The sequence below is a fragment of the Penicillium expansum genome (assembly GCF_000769745.1).
Source record: "Penicillium expansum strain MD-8 chromosome Unknown contig102, whole genome shotgun sequence".
NCBI classification, from domain to species: domain Eukaryota; kingdom Fungi; phylum Ascomycota; class Eurotiomycetes; order Eurotiales; family Aspergillaceae; genus Penicillium; species Penicillium expansum.
This window is the reverse complement of record NW_015971234.1, coordinates 213162-234913: the sequence shown is the minus strand read 5'-3', so window position 1 is coordinate 234913 and position 21752 is coordinate 213162. Positions and strand designations below refer to the sequence as shown.

General features: G+C 47.2%; 10 protein-coding genes across 10 annotated transcripts; 5 read left to right on the top strand and 5 right to left on the bottom strand.

Moving 5' to 3' along the window:
- Positions 1-95: 95 nt before the first annotated feature.
- On the bottom strand, positions 96-2215 carry vac8 (protein anchor VAC8; the record flags this gene model as incomplete). The annotated part of the gene is made up of 6 exons (XM_016740626.1): positions 96-427; positions 498-1247; positions 1309-1554; positions 1626-1739; positions 1799-1919; positions 2042-2215. The coding sequence occupies 6 exons, from the start codon at positions 2213-2215 to the stop codon at positions 96-98; spliced, it is 1737 nt and encodes a 578-aa protein (XP_016601278.1).
- Positions 2216-3924: 1709 nt separating this feature from the next.
- On the top strand, positions 3925-5699 carry PEX2_033500 (FHA domain protein; the record flags this gene model as incomplete). The annotated part of the gene is made up of 3 exons (XM_016740625.1): positions 3925-4913; positions 4967-5063; positions 5118-5699. 3 exons carry the CDS (start codon positions 3925-3927, stop codon positions 5697-5699), a joined length of 1668 nt encoding a protein of 555 aa, XP_016601277.1.
- Positions 5700-6169: 470 nt separating this feature from the next.
- Positions 6170-6780, bottom strand: PEX2_033490 (uncharacterized protein; the record flags this gene model as incomplete). Its single annotated transcript, XM_016740624.1, has 2 exons — positions 6170-6253; positions 6304-6780. 2 exons carry the CDS (start codon positions 6778-6780, stop codon positions 6170-6172), a joined length of 561 nt encoding a protein of 186 aa, XP_016601276.1.
- Positions 6781-7132: 352 nt separating this feature from the next.
- PEX2_033480 (uncharacterized protein) lies at positions 7133-8110 on the bottom strand (the record flags this gene model as incomplete). Its single annotated transcript, XM_016740623.1, has 1 exon — positions 7133-8110. One exon carries the CDS (start codon positions 8108-8110, stop codon positions 7133-7135), a length of 978 nt encoding a protein of 325 aa, XP_016601275.1.
- A 958-nt stretch (positions 8111-9068) lies between these two features.
- Positions 9069-10468, top strand: PEX2_033470 (bestrophin family protein; the record flags this gene model as incomplete). Its single annotated transcript, XM_016740622.1, has 4 exons — positions 9069-9193; positions 9248-9389; positions 9442-9998; positions 10066-10468. 4 exons carry the CDS (start codon positions 9069-9071, stop codon positions 10466-10468), a joined length of 1227 nt encoding a protein of 408 aa, XP_016601274.1.
- Positions 10469-10803: 335 nt separating this feature from the next.
- PEX2_033460 (uncharacterized protein) lies at positions 10804-12256 on the bottom strand (the record flags this gene model as incomplete). The annotated part of the gene is made up of 7 exons (XM_016740621.1): positions 10804-11020; positions 11085-11239; positions 11325-11480; positions 11540-11662; positions 11714-11860; positions 11921-12064; positions 12113-12256. 7 exons carry the CDS (start codon positions 12254-12256, stop codon positions 10804-10806), a joined length of 1086 nt encoding a protein of 361 aa, XP_016601273.1.
- A 224-nt stretch (positions 12257-12480) lies between these two features.
- vp16 (tethering complex subunit VPS16) lies at positions 12481-15280 on the top strand (the record flags this gene model as incomplete). Its single annotated transcript, XM_016740620.1, has 7 exons — positions 12481-12622; positions 12673-12779; positions 12832-12960; positions 13019-13512; positions 13564-13658; positions 13709-14979; positions 15032-15280. The coding sequence occupies 7 exons, from the start codon at positions 12481-12483 to the stop codon at positions 15278-15280; spliced, it is 2487 nt and encodes an 828-aa protein (XP_016601272.1).
- Positions 15281-15330: 50 nt separating this feature from the next.
- On the bottom strand, positions 15331-15963 carry PEX2_033440 (Alb1 domain-containing protein; the record flags this gene model as incomplete). Its single annotated transcript, XM_016740619.1, has 3 exons — positions 15331-15546; positions 15602-15891; positions 15948-15963. The coding sequence occupies 3 exons, from the start codon at positions 15961-15963 to the stop codon at positions 15331-15333; spliced, it is 522 nt and encodes a 173-aa protein (XP_016601271.1).
- Positions 15964-16174: 211 nt separating this feature from the next.
- PEX2_033430 (ubiquitin-specific protease UBP1) lies at positions 16175-18262 on the top strand (the record flags this gene model as incomplete). The annotated part of the gene is made up of 1 exon (XM_016740618.1): positions 16175-18262. One exon carries the CDS (start codon positions 16175-16177, stop codon positions 18260-18262), a length of 2088 nt encoding a protein of 695 aa, XP_016601270.1.
- An 828-nt stretch (positions 18263-19090) lies between these two features.
- On the top strand, positions 19091-19963 carry PEX2_033420 (uncharacterized protein; the record flags this gene model as incomplete). Its single annotated transcript, XM_016740617.1, has 1 exon — positions 19091-19963. One exon carries the CDS (start codon positions 19091-19093, stop codon positions 19961-19963), a length of 873 nt encoding a protein of 290 aa, XP_016601269.1.
- Positions 19964-21752: the final 1789 nt, after the last annotated feature.

Sequence of the window (21752 nt, the reverse complement as noted above, 5' to 3'; positions counted from 1 at the left end):
CCCTTGGCGGGGAAAGAAAGAGAGTCACACAGAAAGGCTGACATGACACAGAACCGAAAAATAGAACAGTGGGATAATCAGACGAAACAGAGGGTTCAAGCTTCCACCAGGGTCTGCTTAGGACCAGCTCCAACCAGCTCAAGGCAGCGACGGGCAAGCGTAATGACTTCACCCTCACCATCATCCACATCTTCTTCGTCCGACTCGATGTTCTTGTCGGAGATAATCTTGACCAAGTGCACGATATCTTCAGATCGTGAAATATATCCAATGAGCTTCTTGTCTTCGGACTCTAGCAGTTGGAGGAGGGTCCAGATGGCAATGTGCTGGAATGTCGGGTCTCCACTGGCAAGGAAGCGATGAAGGTAACCATGGATGCCACCATTGGCGTCAGCCCAGTCGCGAACAAACATCGAATAATCGCCGACTACAGTTTTTGTTAGCAGATGATGACAGAACACAGAAAGACAAGGAGCATCAAGGGGAAGGTAACATACCTTTCGAGGACAGATTGCCCAAAGCAGCCGCGCTGTTGCCTTGCACCTCAATGCTTTCGGAGTTTGTCAAAGGAATCAAGACGTCGAAGACTCCTAGGTTGAGAAGGTGCGGCTTCAGCTCTTCGCTGAGGGCCAGCACAGCGATTGCAGCGGTCATCTCGGATTGGACTGTGAGGGGAACACGGAGGACCAAGTCCTTGCACTTCTGTACTGCTCCAGCCTGCAAAACAAGTTCTTTATTGCGATCGGAGCTAGCTGCAAGGTTGCGAAGCGTGGATATAGCGTGACATTGGATCTCTTCATTGTCAGTCGAGCCTAGGAGATCCACCAATGGCTTCAAGAAGCCTGCTTCGATAATAGGGGACTCATTAAGAGGATGAATAGAAATGTTGCGGATACAAGCGACGGCGGATAAGATGAGAGGAAGGTAGGAGGATTGTAGCAGTCGTAGAAGTGGAGAAAGACCCTTTGCACGAACGATTTCAAGCTGGTATTTCTCATCAGAGGCGAGGTTGCGCAGGGCGAGCGCGGCTTGGCATTGGACCTTGGGGGTGGATGAATCCATAAGATGAACCAATGATTGCACAAGGCGCGACTCGGTTTGGGCGAGTCGCTTGCGATTGGTCGAGTCGACGGCGATATTGCTAAGAGCTGTTGTGCAGTAGTACTGAACATCGACGTCGGGGGATGAAAGGAGGTGCACGAGCACGGGAATGGCGCCGGCATTGACAAGTTGTTGTCGGTTGTCATCTATTATTTATGTTAGAAACGGGTTTTTTCCCTTCCAGATGAATCAATTGAGATCGCTTACCCGAATGGGTCATATTGAGCAGTGCGCCCGTCGCATTTCGCTGGACACGCATATCCTTCGACTTGGCCAGGCGAATAAGAGGACCTAGAGCGCCAGAGCGAGCAATCTTGGCTTTGTTCTCTTCATGCGTCGCAAGATTGGTTATACATCCGACCGCATTACATTGGACCTCGACATTAGGTGACATCATCTGGCGAATCAGGGGAGATAGTCCCCCGAGGGTGACGATCAAGACCTTGTTCTCAGCTGGAGCGAGTTAGCGACCGTGTGGGAATGGGAAGTAGGAAGGCAGATGGGTGACCGGGATGGGAACCAACCATTTACGGCAAGATTACCCAGCGCTGCACTAGCAGCTCGCTGGACTTCAATATCTGAGCTTTGAAGTAGGAAGAGGATAGGTTCAAGGGTATCGCGATCGACCTCGCGCACATCTGCAGATAAAACGAAAGGTCAGCTATTGCATCATTGCCATCCAGGCGGCGATACGCACCTCGCTCCGTGATCTCAGCAAAGGTCAAGCTAGCGCTTCTTTGCAGGTCCACGTTTTCGGAGTAAACTAGGGTACTTAAGGCTCGTAGTGGCTCGCCGTGGAAGAAGTCGGTCTCTGCGCGCTGTACATCGAAAGTTAGCGGTATGCTCGGGGAATAGCGGTACCCAGGTGAACCAAGCCCCCGATTCTGATTCGAGGAAGGGAAAGGTAGCGATGTAGAATGATGAATTGTCTAGCACGTACGTTTTCCAAGTAGCCTAGAAGATCTGATACCGCTTCTCGCTCATTATCGGCCAGGGTGGTTTCGTAGATACCATCTCGAGAACGAGCTCCGATAGGACCAAGACATGCTGTAATATGACACCATCGGTCCACTGCTGAAAAGCAAGACAGACAAACAGTCACAATTCCACTCATGCTGGCTAGCAGGCCCGCATCGGGCGCGGTCTTGTAGTGAGGTCGGAGATAGAGGCGCAGGCGAAAGATGAGCGGTCGGGGAAGGTGGGATTAAGGGAGTCGAATAAACTTGAAGCTTTGAAGGGAAACACAAAGAGACAGCTGGCGCGTGATAATAAAAAAAAAAGTCACTTTTGGAGGGAAGCCTCCTGATGCTTGAAGGAAGGAAGTTCCAAGCGTTTCATTAAGGGAGGGGGGGAGAGAGAGATCGAACTAGTCTCCTCAGGCAGAAATCTTGAGATTAAATGGCTTTCTACCTAAGTGTGTGTACATACATCTGTAATTGAATTGAGTATTTCAATCTAATTCTTTTCTTTTTCTTGTATCATCTTTACTCTCTCCAAATGAGGGCTTTTAAAAAAACCATTCTCCATATTTTAACAGCTCCAACGCATACATCATCCCGGGGAGAGCTCTGGGCTGACCAATCCGGAAAAGGAGATCAACTGCATCTACAAAGTACAGTCGTTAACAATAGTACGTTGCACAGCATATATCTATACACTACTTTTTTTTAACTCTATAGAGGTGAAAATACTTCCTATCTCACTATTTCACTATTCTCAAATCGGGTTCAACGCCTTTTCCCTACTCGGGCCGTCTGAAGTGCACTTTCCAGCCTCCCGAGGGTCCGTGCGACACTATACAACCAATCAAGGCATCGTTTTTGCTCTTGTGATTTTCCAAGTGACGCAGATGATCACCAGATAGAGTCACATATGGATGCGGGCACGTTAGTGTTGAATTTGGGAGATCGACATTTTCAAAGTGTATCACATGGAATGCTACTCCGATACTCCAGGGCTATATAGATTATGGATAGTGTCTTCCGAAGGTTTCAACTAGTTCCTTTTAGATGAAACTTGTTAAATTATGTCTTGCTTTCTTTTGAATCCTTTAATATAGATCATATAGATCTAATAAGTATGGAGTATGGAGTACACATGGTATGAAAGCATGGACCACTTGACTATATGTATATATGCTGCTTCTTTTTATGTTGTACATGAAGTAAGGACGGGATGTCAAGGCTAGGGCTGTCAGTCCACAGTATGCATACAGAGTCAGTTTTATATTATATAGTACCGTTCTTTTCAGATTTTCCATATTTTCCATATTTATTATACACTATTGTTACTATTCTGTATTTTATGCTTTATTTAGATAGAAATCGTATTCTCTCCAAATGATATATTCGACTGATATTACACTACGGAGTACGGAAGTACTGATATACACTAGTGCGAGGGCTATGCGGGGAAATAGCATCTCTGCCAAGAAATGCTGACTGGGCATTAATAACCGATGGCAAATGGGCAAATGGGCAGACCAGGAGAAAGAGAGAAAGAGAGAAACAGAGAAACAGAGTATATACAATCAAAAAGGGCTAACATTCCCTACTCCCCTACTCTCCTTTTTATCTTCTTCCTATTTTGCTTGGTCTTCTTTCACTTCTTTGTTTATCTCGCTTTTTTGACATTCCAAGGGTTGCTTCGCTTTTTTCAAGATCACCTCCCTTTACCCTAATCATATGATGTCTTGGTAAACCCCCATTGAAGAGCATCAGCCCAGTTGCAGATCCCACCTGTGACGTGCCCTCTTGAATCTCTGGGCACTATTTTATTGTCTATTGTCTGTTGAAACCTTTCTTGGTTGCCAAACTCGAATCCATGTCTACTTCAGTCACCGCCTCCACCTCCCTCCCTGACTGCCCTCGCCCCAGTCGCCTGCGCCGCTTCAGTTTACGAACCTACACTCAGAATCAGGCCTCCTTGCCCAGCGGGCAGCACTCGTATAGACACAGTTTGAGTAGCCGAATTCCTTGGTTCTCAAATCCGGGCTCCATCTCTCCGACAGCAAGCTCCCCAGCTCCATGCCCAGAAAGTGACCATCCAATCCTTTCTCGTTACACCTCTGCGCCCGCCCCAAGTTACGGTTTTGGTACCGAACTCAATAGCCAAGTATCATCCACCGATTCCGCCGCTTCTACACCTTCCAACGACCCCATTCAAACGCCCAATTCCATGGCGCGCCTGAGGAGCACTTCGGCCGCCCATCGTCCGCCACCTCGTACGTTAGAGCGTGCCACGGACAACTCTCAGGAGTCCACCCCGTCCCCTGAACCGGGCGCTGTTCAAGGTAATGCGACCGAACCCACCAGCGCTCCGGCAGATGGGCAGGGGACCCCCTCGAAATCGGAGACCAAGGCGACTATTCGATTTTTCCCCTACCAAGACGCTCTCCAAAGTTCGAGGCCCTCGCTACCCTTCGTCCCAGTCGCCCGAACCCTGCCATCAGAGAGCTGTGTTATTCGGGTCGGTCGATACTCGGAGCGTGATGGTGTGCCCCTCCCCAACCCGACCGAACCCTCAGATGCCCCCGTTGGGTTCAAATCCAAGGTCGTTAGCCGGAAACACTGCGAATTTTTATACGTGAATGGACAGTGGCACATCAAGGATGTTGGTAGTTCTTCGGGAACATTTTTGAACCACATGCGCTTGAGTCAGCCAAATATGGTGTCCCGTCTGTACACCATCAAAGACGGTGATATCGTGCAGTTGGGTATCGACTTCCGAGGGGGAGAAGAAATGATCTTCCGATGCGTTCGAATTCGAATTGAATGCAATCGATCGTGGCAGCAGCAGCCGAACGAGTTCAAGTGGGATCTTACCTATTGTCCGGAATGTTATGTGGTGCTAACAAATATTCCAGCAAAAACACAGAAAGCCTTATTAAAAACTTGGGCAAAGGTGAGACAGCCGATTATTCCGGTTGTCGCGAATGCTCGATTTGTCTGGGCTCTGTCTTGGTTCGTTTCTTCCCTTCTCCCCTACCAATCCTACATCTACTAACTATAATGAAGCGGCCCTATCAGTGTTTGTTCATGGCAGCCTGCGCGCATGTCTGGCATTACAAATGTATCAGTCGTCTACTCCACTCCCCGGACTATCCAATGTTCCAATGCCCCAACTGCCGTGCATTCACCGATCTCAGCGCCGAGGTCGATGACTCGAATGACGTGGAGGAAAAACGAGAGAAGGAACCGACAGAAGATAGGGCATCCAATGACTCTGCTGGGCGGCTCGAAACGGAGGCACCTTCGGCTATCGAAACAAGCAGCATGGAAGGACCGTTAGATCAGCTCGGAGATCTTCCGGAAGAAGAGAACTTGGTCAACGATGTTGAGAACCTGCATCTAGTAGATGACCAGCAAACGGATGACACTCGAAGCTCAGCCTCGCCAGCCCCTAACTCAAGCAGCGATGACCTCGCCCGCAGCGCGACCATCAACATCCCCGGGTGGCAGCCGACGCAACCACTCAATGTGCCGTCTGGTCGCCCATCACAACTACGATCCGAGACCCCAACCTCTGACGATAACCCGTTGACCCCACGCAATGACTCGGGTCCTTTGGCCTTTGATGGCCGGGCAGGAATGCCATAATGCATCCCTTTCGGTCGAATTGATCTCTGGAAAACGAGGGCTTTGAGCATCTTAATATATATTTATCCTTCTTTTTGGCATCGGCATCTACCCTTCTATAGGGGTTTATCATCTGGACATTCTACGATATCACCATTGCAAGGAAGCATGTCTGCGTTGGCTTCTCCGGGTGCACACTCTATATACACCGTTTGCATTGTTCAATAGCGCTTACCTCTATTATCTAATTTGATTCGTCATGGCGGCCCCGCGTTCTATTTTGTCCTTCTTTTATCCCCTGCCCCAAAACCTACTGATACCCATTTGAGATCTGGACTGTTGTTTCGAATCTCGGCACATTTGATGAACCAGGAACATTCTTTCGTTAGCCTCGAAATGATTTTGATTGCTTTTAGTTATGATTCGGTAATATCACGTTCGGCTTGGCTCGTCTACTCGTACCGCAGTCTTTTTCCTGCCTACCTAAATACCTAGGTGGCCCTGGTCGCCTCCACCTTAAGCGGATTATCGACCTCGTGGAACACAACCGGAACCACACTCGAGAAGGTCGAGAGCTAGCAAGGCCATCAGAAATTATCATGTGTCTCGGCGAGATAAAACTTACCCTGCTTTCTACAACTTTCCAGTGTTGATTGTCAAGCTGGGTCTTGGGACGATATACATCGAGTCGTTCTAGTCGATTCTCGGCACCCCATATGTCTAGGATCGAAAGGACAAAATGCTTGTTGGCATGATTTAGTCGCAGAACACCATGATGGATTCTCTGCAGGTAATGTTCGCTGATGAATTCTGTAATATCCATCTGACGCATGGCGAAATATGTACTGGGAGTGCCGTAGAGGTTGAGGGGTATTTGATATAGATAGTGAAGAGCCTCTGTAGCAATCTTTTTGTTGAGGAGGAGAATAGATGGTGTATATCGCTTCACGTAAGGTCGAGGAATGGCGCAAAGAGGACCGCCCTTAGCTGATGACTCTGGGTCCTTCAGCTTTCGATAGCTCTTCACATATTCATTTGGTTTGAGTAAACATGTGTATATCATCAGGCGAATCTCGGCTGGTAGATCAAGTAAGGAGGCCATGATAATTTGCAGAAATCAAGTAAAATGCTCATGTGCGAGTCTGTTCTTTCCTTACCCCTCTTTGAGGTTTCTCAATGGCCCCCTCAAGGTTCTAATTGGCTGTGGCTGGAGTATAACATAAGTGAATGTTAACAAAAGTATCAATTTTGTTTCTTCTCCAGCTTGTGGCAATCGTCATACCTCGGAAAAGCCGAGGACCTAAAACTATAAAAGTTGCATCGTTATTCCCACGAAACACGGAAGTTCCGATTACTTGTTTTGGTATTACAACAAATAGGAAGCTTGCTATATATAATTCCACTGAAGCACTTAAATATACTTTACCTAACAAATATCATAACTTTTAGGAGGACTATCCTCTCAATTGGAGCTTCACCCACTCATCAACAGTCGTAGGTTCCCTCCCAATCAACCACCTCAAAACACTGGGATTCCCTTTCAACCCACGCCGATTATAGAACAAAATCAGCCTCTCAGCCTCATCCCTTGTAATATCAGGACGTAATTCACCCTGTGAGGCCGGCCATCTCAAATCCGAATGCACATGAGTTCCACTATACACGCCGCTCTCCCCGGGATATAAAAGCTTGAGAACCTTGCTAACACCCTCTTCAAAAGTGGGAGTTGGAACCTCGATCTTCTTACCGATATGCTTCCCAATAACCTGAATAAAATCCGCATTAGATACCGGGAACGTCGAGCATAGAGGATACTGAGCGAAATAGTGTGCTTCCCGCTCGTCCAAAACCCGGGCCCCAGCTTCCGCTAGATCTTTGAGCGCAACTAGACTATTGACAATATGTGGATTGTACATGTTCCAGATATACTCGATAGACGGGCTCTCTATCTTCGCGAGTTCAGCGACTGGGTACACGTCCATGAAATTGGTTGGCTGGAGAATTGTGAAGTTCAGAGGACTTAGGAGTAGTCTTTCTTCGACGCGACTCTTGTGATCGTGTTGCATGAGATTTCGATGCTGGGTGCCCAGCACGCTGGAATAGACGAAGTGCTTGAAGTTGGTATCCGGCTTTTGGCTCTCGGCGACGGCTGCGTCGATCATGTTCACCCCGATTTCTGTCTCACGGGAGTGAAGCGAGGGGCCCACGTGGTAGACTGATGTTACGTTGCTGAGAAGCTTGCGGCATTCAGTGAGAGAGGATATGTCGCATATTTGCACCTCAGCTTCTGGGTAGGTGGTTTGGAGACGAGAGGCGGATTCGGAGGTGTGGGCTGCTAGACGGAGTTTGAATCTGGATCTATTGTATAACAGAGGAATGAGATGAGAACTTTGTCTGCCGCTTGGGCAAGTAATTACTAGGATCTCGTGCATTGTGATACGGAGTGGATGATTGACTTGAAAGGGTTGCTAGTAAGAACTCGGGGTTCTAAGGTATGTATACTGGGTGGAGGAGGTCTATACGTCAGATTTGCCCCCTCATGCAGCTGGACTTTCATTGGCTTGAATCTACGCTGAACTATATTATCTACGAGACAGATTTGACCAACCATACTGAGACTATTGATATATCATTCTAATTACAGCTGTTATTTTATTAACCAACTTCGATGAAATAGTCAACTGTATGTACAGTCATGTGATCAATGGCCCTAGAACTGTGAAGTGGGTCCGGATCCAAAGAGTCGCTGGACCCGCTTACGGGCGACTATGCTGTAAGAACTCTCTCATTGGATACTACCTGACCGCTCTTCGTATCGCACCCTCAAAGAAGCGGGTATACCCAAGTCAGTCTCCGTAATCATCTCCCATACGGGTACGTACCTAAGAAGTAGGCGGTAGCCTAGTACTATACTCCGTACTCCGTACTACAAAGTACACTTCCAATATCTAAAGTTATTTTATAAATTGAGTCTTTTTCCGCTTTTTTCCGCCGTTTATCTATGAGCCTGAGATAAGCAGCAAAATATCTATAAAACAAAGATATTTGAAAAAACATTTAAAAAGATACTTGAAAAGACATTTAAAAACATTTCACAAGGCCGCAAACGCGGCCGACTAGTATTATACAGAGTACTAATTGTAAAGTGAGGGTGGATCTATAATATTGCCAGGCAACATTATCCAATGAGAGAGAGTTATGCCAGGTCGCCCGTACCCGCTTTCAACCTTGGGATGTTGACTATCCTAGACCCCGAGGGCCAATTTCAATCTCCTCCGGACTCGAGGGCTTGGTTGAATAAGAGCCAAATACGACCATCTTCCGGGATCTACTGACAGGGATCAGCCTCACAGATTGATCTGCGGTCGATAAGCTCAGATCTTTCACAAGATGAGGTTGAATTTCAGCGAGCCACCCACTCCGACCTTGAGTCGTCAAAACACTACAATACACGGTCACCATCAACGGCGCGGCACTCATCCCCATCGGCTGTCATCGCGGGTAAAGCCAAGAAGGTAAGCTAACCAATCGGTATCTGGGAGCCATCCGCATGTGTTAATATTGAGCAGATGGCCACTTGTCTTCCGCTTTATCAAAGGTGCAATCCATGGTGCCATATTAGTCCCGGTCTTTCTGCATGCTGTATTCACAGCCTTGATTGTTTACTTGGACAACTACGTATTTGAGACTGTCGGTCTACCTAGCACGATCGTATGTACCCCCAGCCAACCAGACAAGACAGCAACTAAACATAACAAAACAGATCCCATCTTTATCAATTGTCGTAGGTCTGATGCTTGTCTTCCGCAATCAAACATCCTACAATCGATTTTGGGACGGGCGCAATGGAATGAACACGATCAACACCTGTGTGCGTAACCTAGTCCGCACGATTGCAACAAATAGTTACAATTCAAAGCGGGGACCACCCACCCCCACAGAGCGTGAGGATATCGAGCGTACTGTCCGTATTCTCATGGCTATCCCGTATGCCGTGAAAAATCATTTACGCGCCGAGTGGGGCGCTGCTTGGGTCTTTGGTAACGCTGTCGATGAGGATCTGAACATACATCCATCCACCCTGTATAACCCCGAATATGCCAACCTGCTACCTGCAGGACTTGAGGGTCATGAAGATGAGGGATTAGGCCTTCCTTTCCAGTTGACTTTCTTCATTGATGGATTTATCAAGCGTGGCGAAGAGCGAGGATGGTATCCTGCGCCTGGTGCAAGTCAGATGCAGGCTCAGTTGAATACCTTGACAGATGCATATGGGAGGATGGAAACGATCAAGTTGACTCCGATCCCAGTGGCTCACTTGTAAGTTTCATGGCTCTAATGCGTGTTGAGTTAGGTTTATATGTCTCGATTACTGACTCTAGACCAGGATTCACCAAAAACAAGTCCTTGCCCTCTTTGGCTGTGTTTTACCGTTTGCTATGGTCGATGAGATGGGATGGTGGGCCATTCCCATTGTCAGCCTTGTCATCTTCACGCTCTATGGCATTGAAGGAATAGGCTCGCAGTTGGAAGATCCATTTGGCTACGACAGAAATGATATCAAGATGGACGCTATCGTCGGTGACTCTAAGACTGAAATCGATGTTGTTTTGTCTGAGTGGCGCACGCACTCGAAAGCCATGGAGACATTGAGAGAACAGCCTGCTGGTGCAGTTCATGGTAATTTGTGTTTGACGCCCGATCGAAATGAATCTGGAAACGGGAGTGTGGATGGGAAGTACACGCCCCCAGACTTGTTCTTGAGGTTGAGGCCGAATACTGGCAGGTAAAGGTGTGGATATAGAATATCTATTGGGTGTATATATAGCGTGATTATCTACATGTATAGCCTTGACTCAGCATTAGAAACATCAACCTTGGAATGTATCCATGGATATGCGCACTAGAAGCCCAGGCAGTCTTCTTTATGAACTGAAAATACCCGTGACCGCCGCAACCCGACTAGAGTCTTGCTATTTCCACTGTAGGCGAGGATACTGAAATTGACATGATAGGATGTGACTTCGTCACAAATTGAATTATTATTAGCAAACAACCTAGGAATTTATATCAGTTGGGTATCTAATGCAGTAATCAAGAATAGCTAAGCAGGTTCATTGGAATCTCATAGAGGCGGCTCGAGCGCCAGAACGCCATCCAGTATCGAATCTGGTGTCACATCGGCGAGAACATCAGATACTGCATGTAGGTTACTTCCATACTGCAGACTGCGGTCTTCACCAGGGGGAGTGACAACAATGCGATGGCGAAAGACTTTCCTGGCGGCTAGGGCCACGATGGAGGGAGTCAGATAATCGATACCATGTAGAGGAGCTAGAAGTCTGAAGAGTAAAATTGTTAAAATAACTAGACCTAATTTGTTGGTGGAGAACAGTTTGGACTCACTGTGCAAATCGAGAAAATTGAATATTCGCGTTGGCAGACACACCACCCGCAACAGCGCGACTGAGCCGCAGAAATACAACGATATCCTGAATGTATCGAACGACTTCTGCGTTAGTGCTCACCGACGCACTTGTTTCTCGAAGTTGGGCCATCACCTGTAAGTTGATGAGCCCGGTATTAGATTGTTACGTTCAGTTCGTGATCTAAAATCGAAGTGGATTGGAACAGTATCAAACTTACCAACGGGCTGATCGTAGCATTTTTCGTTTGCTTGCCCTTCGACTTATGAATAACAGAGGAAGCCGAAATCTCTCCGTCTGAAAGCCAGTCATTCTCTTCAAGGTAAGTATACCCATCCCCCGGGCTGTGGAAATGAGAAATGAAGAGATTATCATTCTACTGCGGCATTAGCTAAAGTAAAGCAGCCAAACTGTGGGCGTGCACAGAATACTTACCATATGTGGTTTCAAAGGTGGTTGGAGTTGATCGGAATCTCGTTCTACAAGAGGGATGAAAAGAAAGTCCTGAGGCGCACTCAGCGTCCCGCTCTCAGTGACCAACTCCCTCGATCGCATTAACTATCCCGCATATCAGCATTGTCTGTATGGGTTGTCGATCAGAATACATACCTGCAGCATGTGCATTTGGATATCATCGCTGACAAAATTGAAGTTCTTGGCGACTACAATATTGACAACGTTACTGCTGAGTGGTGAGAAGGGGGTTGGTAATTTGCTGTAATCCCCAAGACTCTTATAGGAAGAACGTTTGCTTGACTGGTTTTTTTTAGCCTTTGGCAAGTATAATGATAGCAAGTATTTGTAACATTGACATACCGATTCAGTGTTCAACCACGGACGCGATGGGCGATAGTTTGCGCGTGCATCCGGGGTGAGGACATCATTCAAGATGTCTTCAATAGATGTTGCAGATGAACAGTCAAGGATGCAGTATGTGTAATTGAAGGTAGTTGACCCAATCTATCTTTCATTAGACATCTTCTCAATATTCTGGGTACATTGACATACTAAGGCAAGTTCTTTAGCAAGGTCATTAATACAGTGGCTGGTGGTCTCGATCAAGCAATGTTCGCGGGCAACGAGACATAGTAAAATGGCCACTTCAAGGTCAGATAATTGTCGAGCAATATCAGCAAGATCTGTATAATCCATGTTTTGAGAAGAGGACCAAGTTGGCCAATGAAGATGCAGCAACTATCAAGAGAAGTCGACCTCGGGAGGATTGTGGTGGGGAATCGCCGCCTGATAATCAAGGCAATAAAGCCACCTGATCGGGTCTAGCGTGCGTGACCCCGTCTTCCCGATCAACAGCTCGAACATCCAACAACTGCCCAGGTGGAGGATTCAGTGCCTCATCTGTGATCAGATCCACAGTCATGCCACCCAATCCACTCGCGAACTGGGAAAAGGTTGGAGACAGCTTTTATCGCAAAATCGCCGTGTATGACGCTATCTTCGAGGACGACGTCGAGTTAGAGAACTACATTGTCGCGGGCGCCCCCTACGGAGGAGCTATTGGTAAGTCCCCATTTTGGGTATCTGGAGACCTGGACTAACGCGGAAATCAGCGCTTTATCGCGATGAAAGCAAACCGTTCAGACTTCGCGATGGACAGGGTTCCCGTTCTACAATTGATGTTTATTCATGCTCTGGACAGAGAATCAATCGCATAAACGTTTGTTTGCACTCTATGATCGAATTATAATGAACATACTAACTTGTTTCAGTGGGAACAAGCCACTATTCGCGGGCTAGGCTGGTCTGATAAGGAAGAGCTCCTGGTCGTCTCTGAGGACGGAACAGTGCGACGCTACTTTGGATTGGACGGCGAGTTTACATCCTTCTCTCTTGGAAATGTGAGACTGATTGACTGTCTGCCATAGTCATACTGTGCACAAACTGACAATTTAACAGGGTGCCGAAGAGTATGGCGTAAGAGCCTGCCAGTTTTGGTCATCAGGCCTGGTTGCATTGCTGTCCAATAACCAGCTAATTGCCGTATCCAAATATGATGAGCCGCGTCCGCGGCTCTTGGCACCTTGTCCAGAAGGCGAGGTATCATCATGGGCTCTAATTCCACCAGCCCACACACTCTCACGCTCTGTTGAGGTTCTATTGGCTGTTGACAAGACTGTCTTTTTAATTGACTCAACAGAAGCAGAAGACAAAATTCTTCAAGATGGTCCATTCAAACACATTAGTGTGTCCCCAACTGGGCGCTTTGTCGCACTTTTCACCGCAGAAGGAAAGTTATGGATAGTCAGCAATGACTTCCAAAACAAGTTCAGCGAATATGATTCAAAATCTCGGGTTCCGCCAAATACCGTGAATTGGTGTGGCGATGATGCTGTCATCCTTGGATGGGAAGATGAAATCCATCTTGTTGGGCCCAACGGAGTCGCATCAAAGTGAGTTGTCTCTTTTGTGCAATATCTGCGAGCACTATCTAATAATTCTAGATACTACTACGATGGTCGCGTTCATATCATACCAGAGTTTGATGGAGTTCGTCTCATGACTAATGATACGTGCGAGTTCGTGCACAAAGTTGCTAGTAAGTTGAAATACCAAGGAAACAGCCAGGCTATTATTGACAATTTCCAGGTGTTACTGAAGAGATATTCCGTCTTGGGTCGTCTTCTCCCGCTTCGGTCCTTTTGGACTCGGTAGACCAACTGGAGAAGAAATCGCCCAAGGCTGATGAGAACATTCAGCGCATCCGATCGAGTTTGCCATCAGCAGTTGACACTTGCATCAAAGCAGCGGGTCATGAATTCGACGCTTACTGGCAAAAGCGCCTGTTGAAAGCTGCATCATTTGGCAAATCTGTCCTCGAGTTGTATAACAGCGATGAGTTTGTTGAGATGACTGAAAAACTACGCGTTCTCAAAGCATTGAGAGACTATAAGATCGGGCTGCCATTATCATACGAACAATACCTGCGCCTCACACCGGAAGGACTCGTCGAACGTCTAATCAGCCGACATGAATATCTGCTTGCAATAAGGATTTCGGAATACCTACAGATTCCTGCAGACAAAATCTATGTACATTGGGCAAGCCAGAAGGTGAAAGTCTCGACTGTTGATGACGAAGCTGTATGCAAGCTTATTGTCCAAAGACTCGATGGAAAGCCGGGGATTTCGTTTGAGGTTATCGCTCAAGCTGCTTATGACGAGGGTCGGTCTCACCTGGCTACCCAATTGCTGAACCATGAACCACGGGCCGGCAAGCAAGTTCCCCTGCTTCTGAACATGGAAGAAGATGAGCTTGCGCTTGACAAGGCTATTGAGAGTGGTGACGATGACTTGGTGAATTACGTGCTTCTGCATCTCAAGAGCAAGCTTCCTTTGGCAAGCTTCTTCCGAATGATAAACACCCGCCCAATGGCCTCCGCACTTGTAGAGACTGCTGCACGAGGCGAAGACATCGAGCTACTGAAAGACTTGTTCTACCAAGACGACCGACCCATTGATGGCGCTAATGTGCTACTGTCAGAAGCATTGCGCGATTCGGATTTGACACGCCAAACCGAGAAACTCCACCTAGCATCTCGCCTCTTGTCGGATTCTAAGGAACCGACAGTGGTACTAAACCAAAAATTAGTCTCTGAGGCCTCCCAGCTTTTGAAAGCGCAGGACGCATTGGATAAAGACTTGGCGGACCACAGCGAGTTCCTTGGTCTTAGTCTCAACGAGACGGTCTACAGACTTGTCCGAGGTGGTTACGGCAAAAGAGCACACAAGATCCAAAGCGAATTTAAAATGCCTGAAAAAACATTTTGGTGGTTGAGATTGAGAGCTTTGGTGGCTAAACGTGACTGGGGTGAACTGGAGGAAATCGCTAAACTCAAGAAATCCCCAATCGGGTGGGAGGTAAGACAGTCGATAATCCTAAGCTACTGGAATAAACGCTCACACAAGGCAGCCTTTCTACAACGAGATTTTGGGTGCTGGAAACACAAAACTTGCTTCGGGATTCGTGCCAAAATGCACCCACTTGCCTCCTGCTGAGAGAATCGAGATGTGGGTGAAGTGCGGTATGATCGTGAAGGCCGGAGAAGAAGCACAAAAGACTAAGGACCTTGACACCCTGGAACTCCTCCGCACTAAAGCATCTGGCCCCGCAGCCACCGAAATCGAGCGCATGATCAATCAACTAAGGCCAAGGAAATGAGCCCACCAACAATGTTTAACATGTATCACACAGGCCCGCTCTAGGGTTGTTCAGGTGATCTCGTCGGCTTCATCGACAGTCGTAGAGTCATCAATTGCGGGATTGGAGTCTTCGATTGCGATTTGGAAGACGTTCTTCGCGACGGCGATTGTGGTAGGTGCCGAATCTTCGCCCATCGCCTCGTCATCTTCGTCATCCTCGTCGTCGTCATCTTGTTGAAGAGCGCTGAACGCCAAGGTTTTGCGGTTGGTATCTTCCCAATCAGCCTAATTCAATGTGAGCACCTGTACACCAGAACTAAATGGTCATCTGTTTTCATACTCTTCGGGAGTTGACAGTCTTGCCGCGAGCCAGACTCTTAGCCTTCTTGATTTCCAATTGATCCATCACGGCCTCGGCTCGGTCCATTCCCTTTTGTTGCCTTAATCGCTGGGCCCTTGAAACCTTGTCGTTCTTCTTCTGCTTTTTCTGAATACCGGAAGTGGCACGGTCAGCCAGAACCGAAGGCCTTGTTGTGGTAGGAGATTCCGCTCGGGGAAGCGAAGTCACCGACTTGTCAAGGTCGAGACTCGGGGACGCTGCCCTCCGTGCTGCACGGGAACGCTGGGAGTCTGTTCAAATATTAGATACTCAAATATCAATGTATGTGAGATTGTAGTCAACTTACTTTTGCTTTTCGCCATGGTTGTTATTTTGAAGAATCATCAATCTCGTGGGGTGAAATCGCTATCGATAAAAAAAAGTTTACGGCAGACCAAAATGACCAAAAGTACACTTTTCCGGGCAAACATGTATACCTTCATGCCTTTCACAACACGCGTCTTGACATTCCCACGTTCCCTATCAATCTATGCTAGTGCTCATGCTGGCAGATTTTTTCTGGCTTTATTGACAATGAACACCCGCGACGGGCGCTCTGAGATCTTTTCCAACCGCCCCGATCAGTACGCAAGTCGCAACAGTCATTATGAAACCGCCCTCACGACTTTACAAAACAACCAAGCGCTAGCGTACTTGTTTGTTGCTCTCATCTCGATTCCCATCTTTCTCGGTTACCTCGGACTTGTCCCCATATCGCTATTCCAGCTCCTCTGGGATCTCATTGTCTATTGTACACCCTCTCGAATCGTTATCGCTTTGGACCGTCAAACATCGGCCTCCGACCCTAAATCCCTAGCCCCGTTGCCTTTCCAGGATAGAAGTGACGCGATGAAACGGATTCTTGGCTTGGACAACCACCCCTTCTTCTCCCAGTCGAGATCACTCTCGATCTTCGGAAATGCGCTGCTGGGAAACACCAAGGATGTCACACCCCCGGGCCTCGGAAACTGGAACAACTCGTGTTTCCAGAACAGCATAATACAGGGATTGGCTTCTTTGAAATATCTCTCCGAATTTCTGGGACATAACGTGGACAACCTCTCGGGCAAGGCTTCCGTCTCGACGCACAGGGCACTACTAGACCTCATCGACCGTCTGAATAGCGCCTCCAAAAGCGGAACCAAGCTATGGATATCTGGGCCTCTCAAGTCTATGAGTAGCTGGCAACAGCAAGATGCGCAAGAGTACTTTTCCAAGTTGCTCAATCAAATTGACCATGAGGCCGAGCTATGCTCACGTGGAGAGACTTTGAATATGGGATTGAAAATTGCAGGACCAGATGAGAACATATTTCGAGATAGCGACTGTGAGGACCCAGTGACACCCTGGGAACCCGAATCGCTCCCATCGACAGATAAGCTTTATCTTGATAGAGTTTCATCTTGTAATCCTCTCGAAGGTCTACTTGCTCAACGGGTTGGGTGCATGGATTGCGGATGGACTGAAGGGCTTTCGTTGATACCTTTCAATTGCCTCACTGTTCCTCTAGGCAAAAGAGCTTCGTACGATGTTCGCGAATGTTTGGACCAATACATGACGCTTGAGCCTATTGAAGGCGTGGAATGCTCCAAGTGCACGCTGTTGCACCGACAGGAGCAGCTTATCAATTTGATCAAGGGATTTGAAGCCGATGAGAGTCGGTCAGACAGCTCCGACGAACCTCAACCATTTGATGCTGTGAAACTGTCAGCTTACTCCCGGTTAGAGGCTGTCAAGACAGCTCTGGACGGCAATGATTTCAGCGAAAACACTTTGGCAAACAAGTGCCATATCAACTCTAAGAACCGAATCTCAACCACAAAATCTCGACAAGCTGTCATTGCGCGGGCTCCCCGTTGTCTTGCTATCCATATCAACCGAAGTGTTTTCGATGAGTACACTGGGGCGTTGGAGAAGAATCTCGCGGCAGTCTCATTTCCTCAAATGATCGACTTGAACAATTGGTGTCTTGGCACCCAAGCTCCCAACCAATCTGCCGACAATTCTGAGCATTGGGAAACAAACCCTTCGCGGTCCATGCTTCCGCAGCCTGGGGAATCAATCGAAGTCCCTAGCAGACAATACCAATTACGCGCAATCATCACACATTACGGCCGGCATGAGAATGGACACTATATCTGTTATCGCAAGTACCCGACATCGGAATTCACAGCCCCTGCACCGGACGAGATCCTCCAAGCTGAGGGTGATAAGGACAAGCCCGAGCGTTGGTGGCGCCTCAGTGACGATGACGTGCAAATGGTTAGTGAGGGCCATGTGATGACCCAAGGAGGTGCTTTCATGCTGTTCTACGAAGTTGTGGATGATTCCGTCTCGCCTTGCTCGACTCGATCTGCAACTCCAGAAAATGACCTATTCGACAGATGTGCAGAGTCTACTCAGTTCGAAAGTGAAGATTCGTGCAACCTGGCTATGCGAAAAAACATCTCGACTCCATCTACTGTCACCGACTTTGAATCTACTACTTCCCGTGAAACCAGTATTTCGTTGCCGATGGACGACTTCCTTCCTGCCGATGAGCCTTTGAAGATCCCAAACGTGATTGGCACTGATGTTGAACGGAATGATAATCTGGTCTCAGCCTCCGCCATCATTGCATGATCACCTCTTCTTCATGGTTTTTTCTTGTCTTTTTTTTGTCTTTGCCCGCATAGCCGTGCCCTGTGGCTGGCTACTGCATCATCATGATACCCATTTGAGGCGTTGATTTGAGCTCCACTTGGGAGTATTTTGTGTAAATTAATGTACTATTATGACTCCGACGCGAGAATTGACTCCTTGAAACAATACGTCTCGATTGACTTAAGTCTGACTCCTCATGTAATTCCGTAGGTGCATTCATTGCGACTTAGTCAACACCGAGCTCTGGGGCTAACATTTATAGCGCGCTTTGATGATGTAGGTTCTGGACATAAGATCCCCGCATCTAGATGTGAGCACCTTGTGAAAGGCGACCCAGCACGGGTGGTGGTCCGGAATCACCTCATTAAGTACCTTGGGGCCACAGTATAAAACAACATGAAGGCCCCCTTCTCGCAAAATTATATTTGAAACCTCTTTTTACATTTTCAGTAGTATTGGCAATCTAGCAATTCCAACCCAAACAGAATCTGCTTCTTTCTCAGACTGACGTTAGATATCGTTGGGAGTTGCACCTGGATCCGTATAGATCCCGAAGGTCCCCGGGGTCCTCATTTCGTATCTGATCGTCATAAGGTATGATATTGTCCCCAATACTTGATAAAGCTGGTCGTTCCTATTCTAATTCAGTAGAAGTATTCTTTATCATTTTCAATAATGTCTATCAGCAAACCCTCACAACCACATGACATATTCCTCATCAATGAGCTACTGGAGAACATTCTTCTACATACAGAGATGAGAACTCTATTAACATCTGCTCAACGTGTATCTCGCGTTTGGAACACCATGATCAGAACATCAGTCAGACTCCAAGAGTCCCTCTTCTTCAAACCCTCCAAATTCAAGATCTCGGATCCCTCACAGCGTCTTCGCAATCCGCTCTTAGAAGATATCCTCTGGGCTCAATTCTTCCTCAAGCAACAACAAAGCTCAGAATCGAAAGTTACGGAAGTAAGCAGATTTCCCATCGGAGAACCTGAGCGTCGCAAGCTCAAGTTTTACCTGCGAAAAGACGCCAGTTGGAAACGAATGCTGCTTCAACAACCACCGACATCATCAATCGGAGTCCTTGAAATCATCAAAAAATCAGACTCGGAATTCACCAAATTATCTGTCAGCCCAAACGAATTCCTGCGAATGGGCCACATCTTGACCCTTCTCGAAAGAGGAAGCACGCTAGTTCCAACCCGCAACAAATGGATACTGTGGAGCGGGCGATCCCGTGTAATGCCCTTGAACTTCGAATGCTGGACGCCCAAATGGGTCTATGAACCAAGTACCCTACGGCCAGTTCAGGAATGGATTCCGGAAAATATAGACTGGGATAGTCTCCGGCTGGAGGTGGCATCGATGTATTTGAATGATTTCGATTGTGGTGTGGTGATTGTATCGGAACGGAGACAGATGCTTTTCCAGGGCGAGAATCGAGTTCATAGAGAGAGCAAACTCGATCGCCGACTGGAGAAAGCCTTTGGGGAATGTCGGGTGGAGGTTGGAAGGAAGCATATAAATCACTCTTGGATTCCTATCAAAGGGGTTGGTGCTAATCGGCGATGGATCCTTAGGCCCTGTTCTGCTACTCCTCTTGTTCCAACGCTGAGTGACTCATCCGAGGCATCAGATTCGTCTTCAATGTCTTCTTTTTCTTTGTCCCTCTAGAGGATTCATAGTCTAAGGCTCTGCACGAACAGGCGTGTATTCCAACTCTATCAGAGAGGTTTTGAATAAAACACCTTCAATCATTGCATTGGTTACAACATCAGTAAAACAAAAAATTCGAATATCCATAAGACACATTCAAGATTCTCTCTAGTCCGTCAGATCGATGACCTCGATTCTCTTAGTAACAGCTGCTGTGTCATTTACTTGTACGGAGGGGGCATCGGTGTCTTTGTGGTCCTCAGGATTGGGCGGAGGCTCAATTACACGGTGCTTTATGAAGTCAGCCTAGACTTCCTGAGATCTGTTCGGTTTCAGGGCTCATATATACTCTATACCTGGTTCCAGTGTGCCAGCGATGGAATCGAATCCCCCACTTTTCCGCAAAGGTTGGATTGTTGGCTCTGTGGGAAATATACTCAATAAGAACTCAATTGATAAAATCGCGGTACGTACGCAATCTCCTCTAGCTCGTCACACATACGCCCGATAGGACTCGAGGGTTGGCAGCGAGCAGGCTCGTAGAGGTATGATGCATCTCGCCACCTTCCAGTCAGAATCCACCGCTTCATAGCATTTTCTGCTGCACCTGAGGCTTCCTCATTCAAACCTATAAGGTGAGAAGCAATAACTAAGCTCATTAGCACTATTCAAAATCTTTGTCTGAGATCTTACAGCATGCTGGATGAGATTGATCCATGTGCCCATCAAGATTTTTCTTCTCTTTGAAAGTCTGCCCACACGTTTGGCCCCCATCTACCTGGACATCACAGCTGATTTGGTCAACATGCATACGAAAAACTAGTTGTAAAAGTTAAAACATACACGAGGCCATTATAACGTGTGAGGAGGTTGAATGGTTGATCGGGGGGATCAAGAAGAAGGCCCAGGATCAATTCTCTTCTTGGATTGGCTGGCCTCGACGGATCTTCTCTTCGGGCTGGAGGAAGCCAGCCAGGGTTTCGGTTTCTGATTGGACCTAATACATTTTACATTTTAAGGATCAGTGGATATTGAAGCAGAGCGAAAGTGCTTTACCATGCACATAGCCCCACTCAGGATGAGGGGTAATTGCGTTTAGAACGTCTGGGTTATCCAAAATCTTCGGGTTGTGGTTTGTCGTCACCCATCGTGAAAGAGAGAATGAGAATGCCAGATGCGGTTTTTTGATGCTGTGAATAACAGCGAGAAAAGGAGAAATGAAAGAAATGCGAATTTGGTCATTTTTATAGAGTACAATTATCTCGACTGTTGTATCTTAGTAGCAACGACGGTGGACAACGACAATAGACAAAGAAATGGTAACACTACAAGCTACAACATATGCCTAGCAGATCTACTATAAGACATAGATGACTATGAACGTTCAGTTATGGCAAAGAGAAGAAAGGAAGGGTATTAGAACTGAGAATGATGAAATTGATACTGAGAAGCCACGTCTGAACTATGTTCACGGACAACGGACCGGTCTTCAGATATCTACAAAGATCTTAATAACTGGTTTTTAAAATGGTGGTATAGTGGACTGCCCAGCTGTATTCTCATGTATCACTGTTGGTTTGCGCTGAACGAACTGAATCACTAGGTCTCTTGATGCTTGGATTTGCCCCCAGGAGAACGGCCGTGAAGGCGACGTGAAGTCAGCCTTTCGACTAGGTTACCTGAATATCTAGGTTACGAATGAAGCTACATACCCTATACCACGTACTTGAACTACAATTGATTTGTGACGTTTGGCAACCTGCCAGTCCCCCAACTATATATAGGACACCATCCAATATATATATAT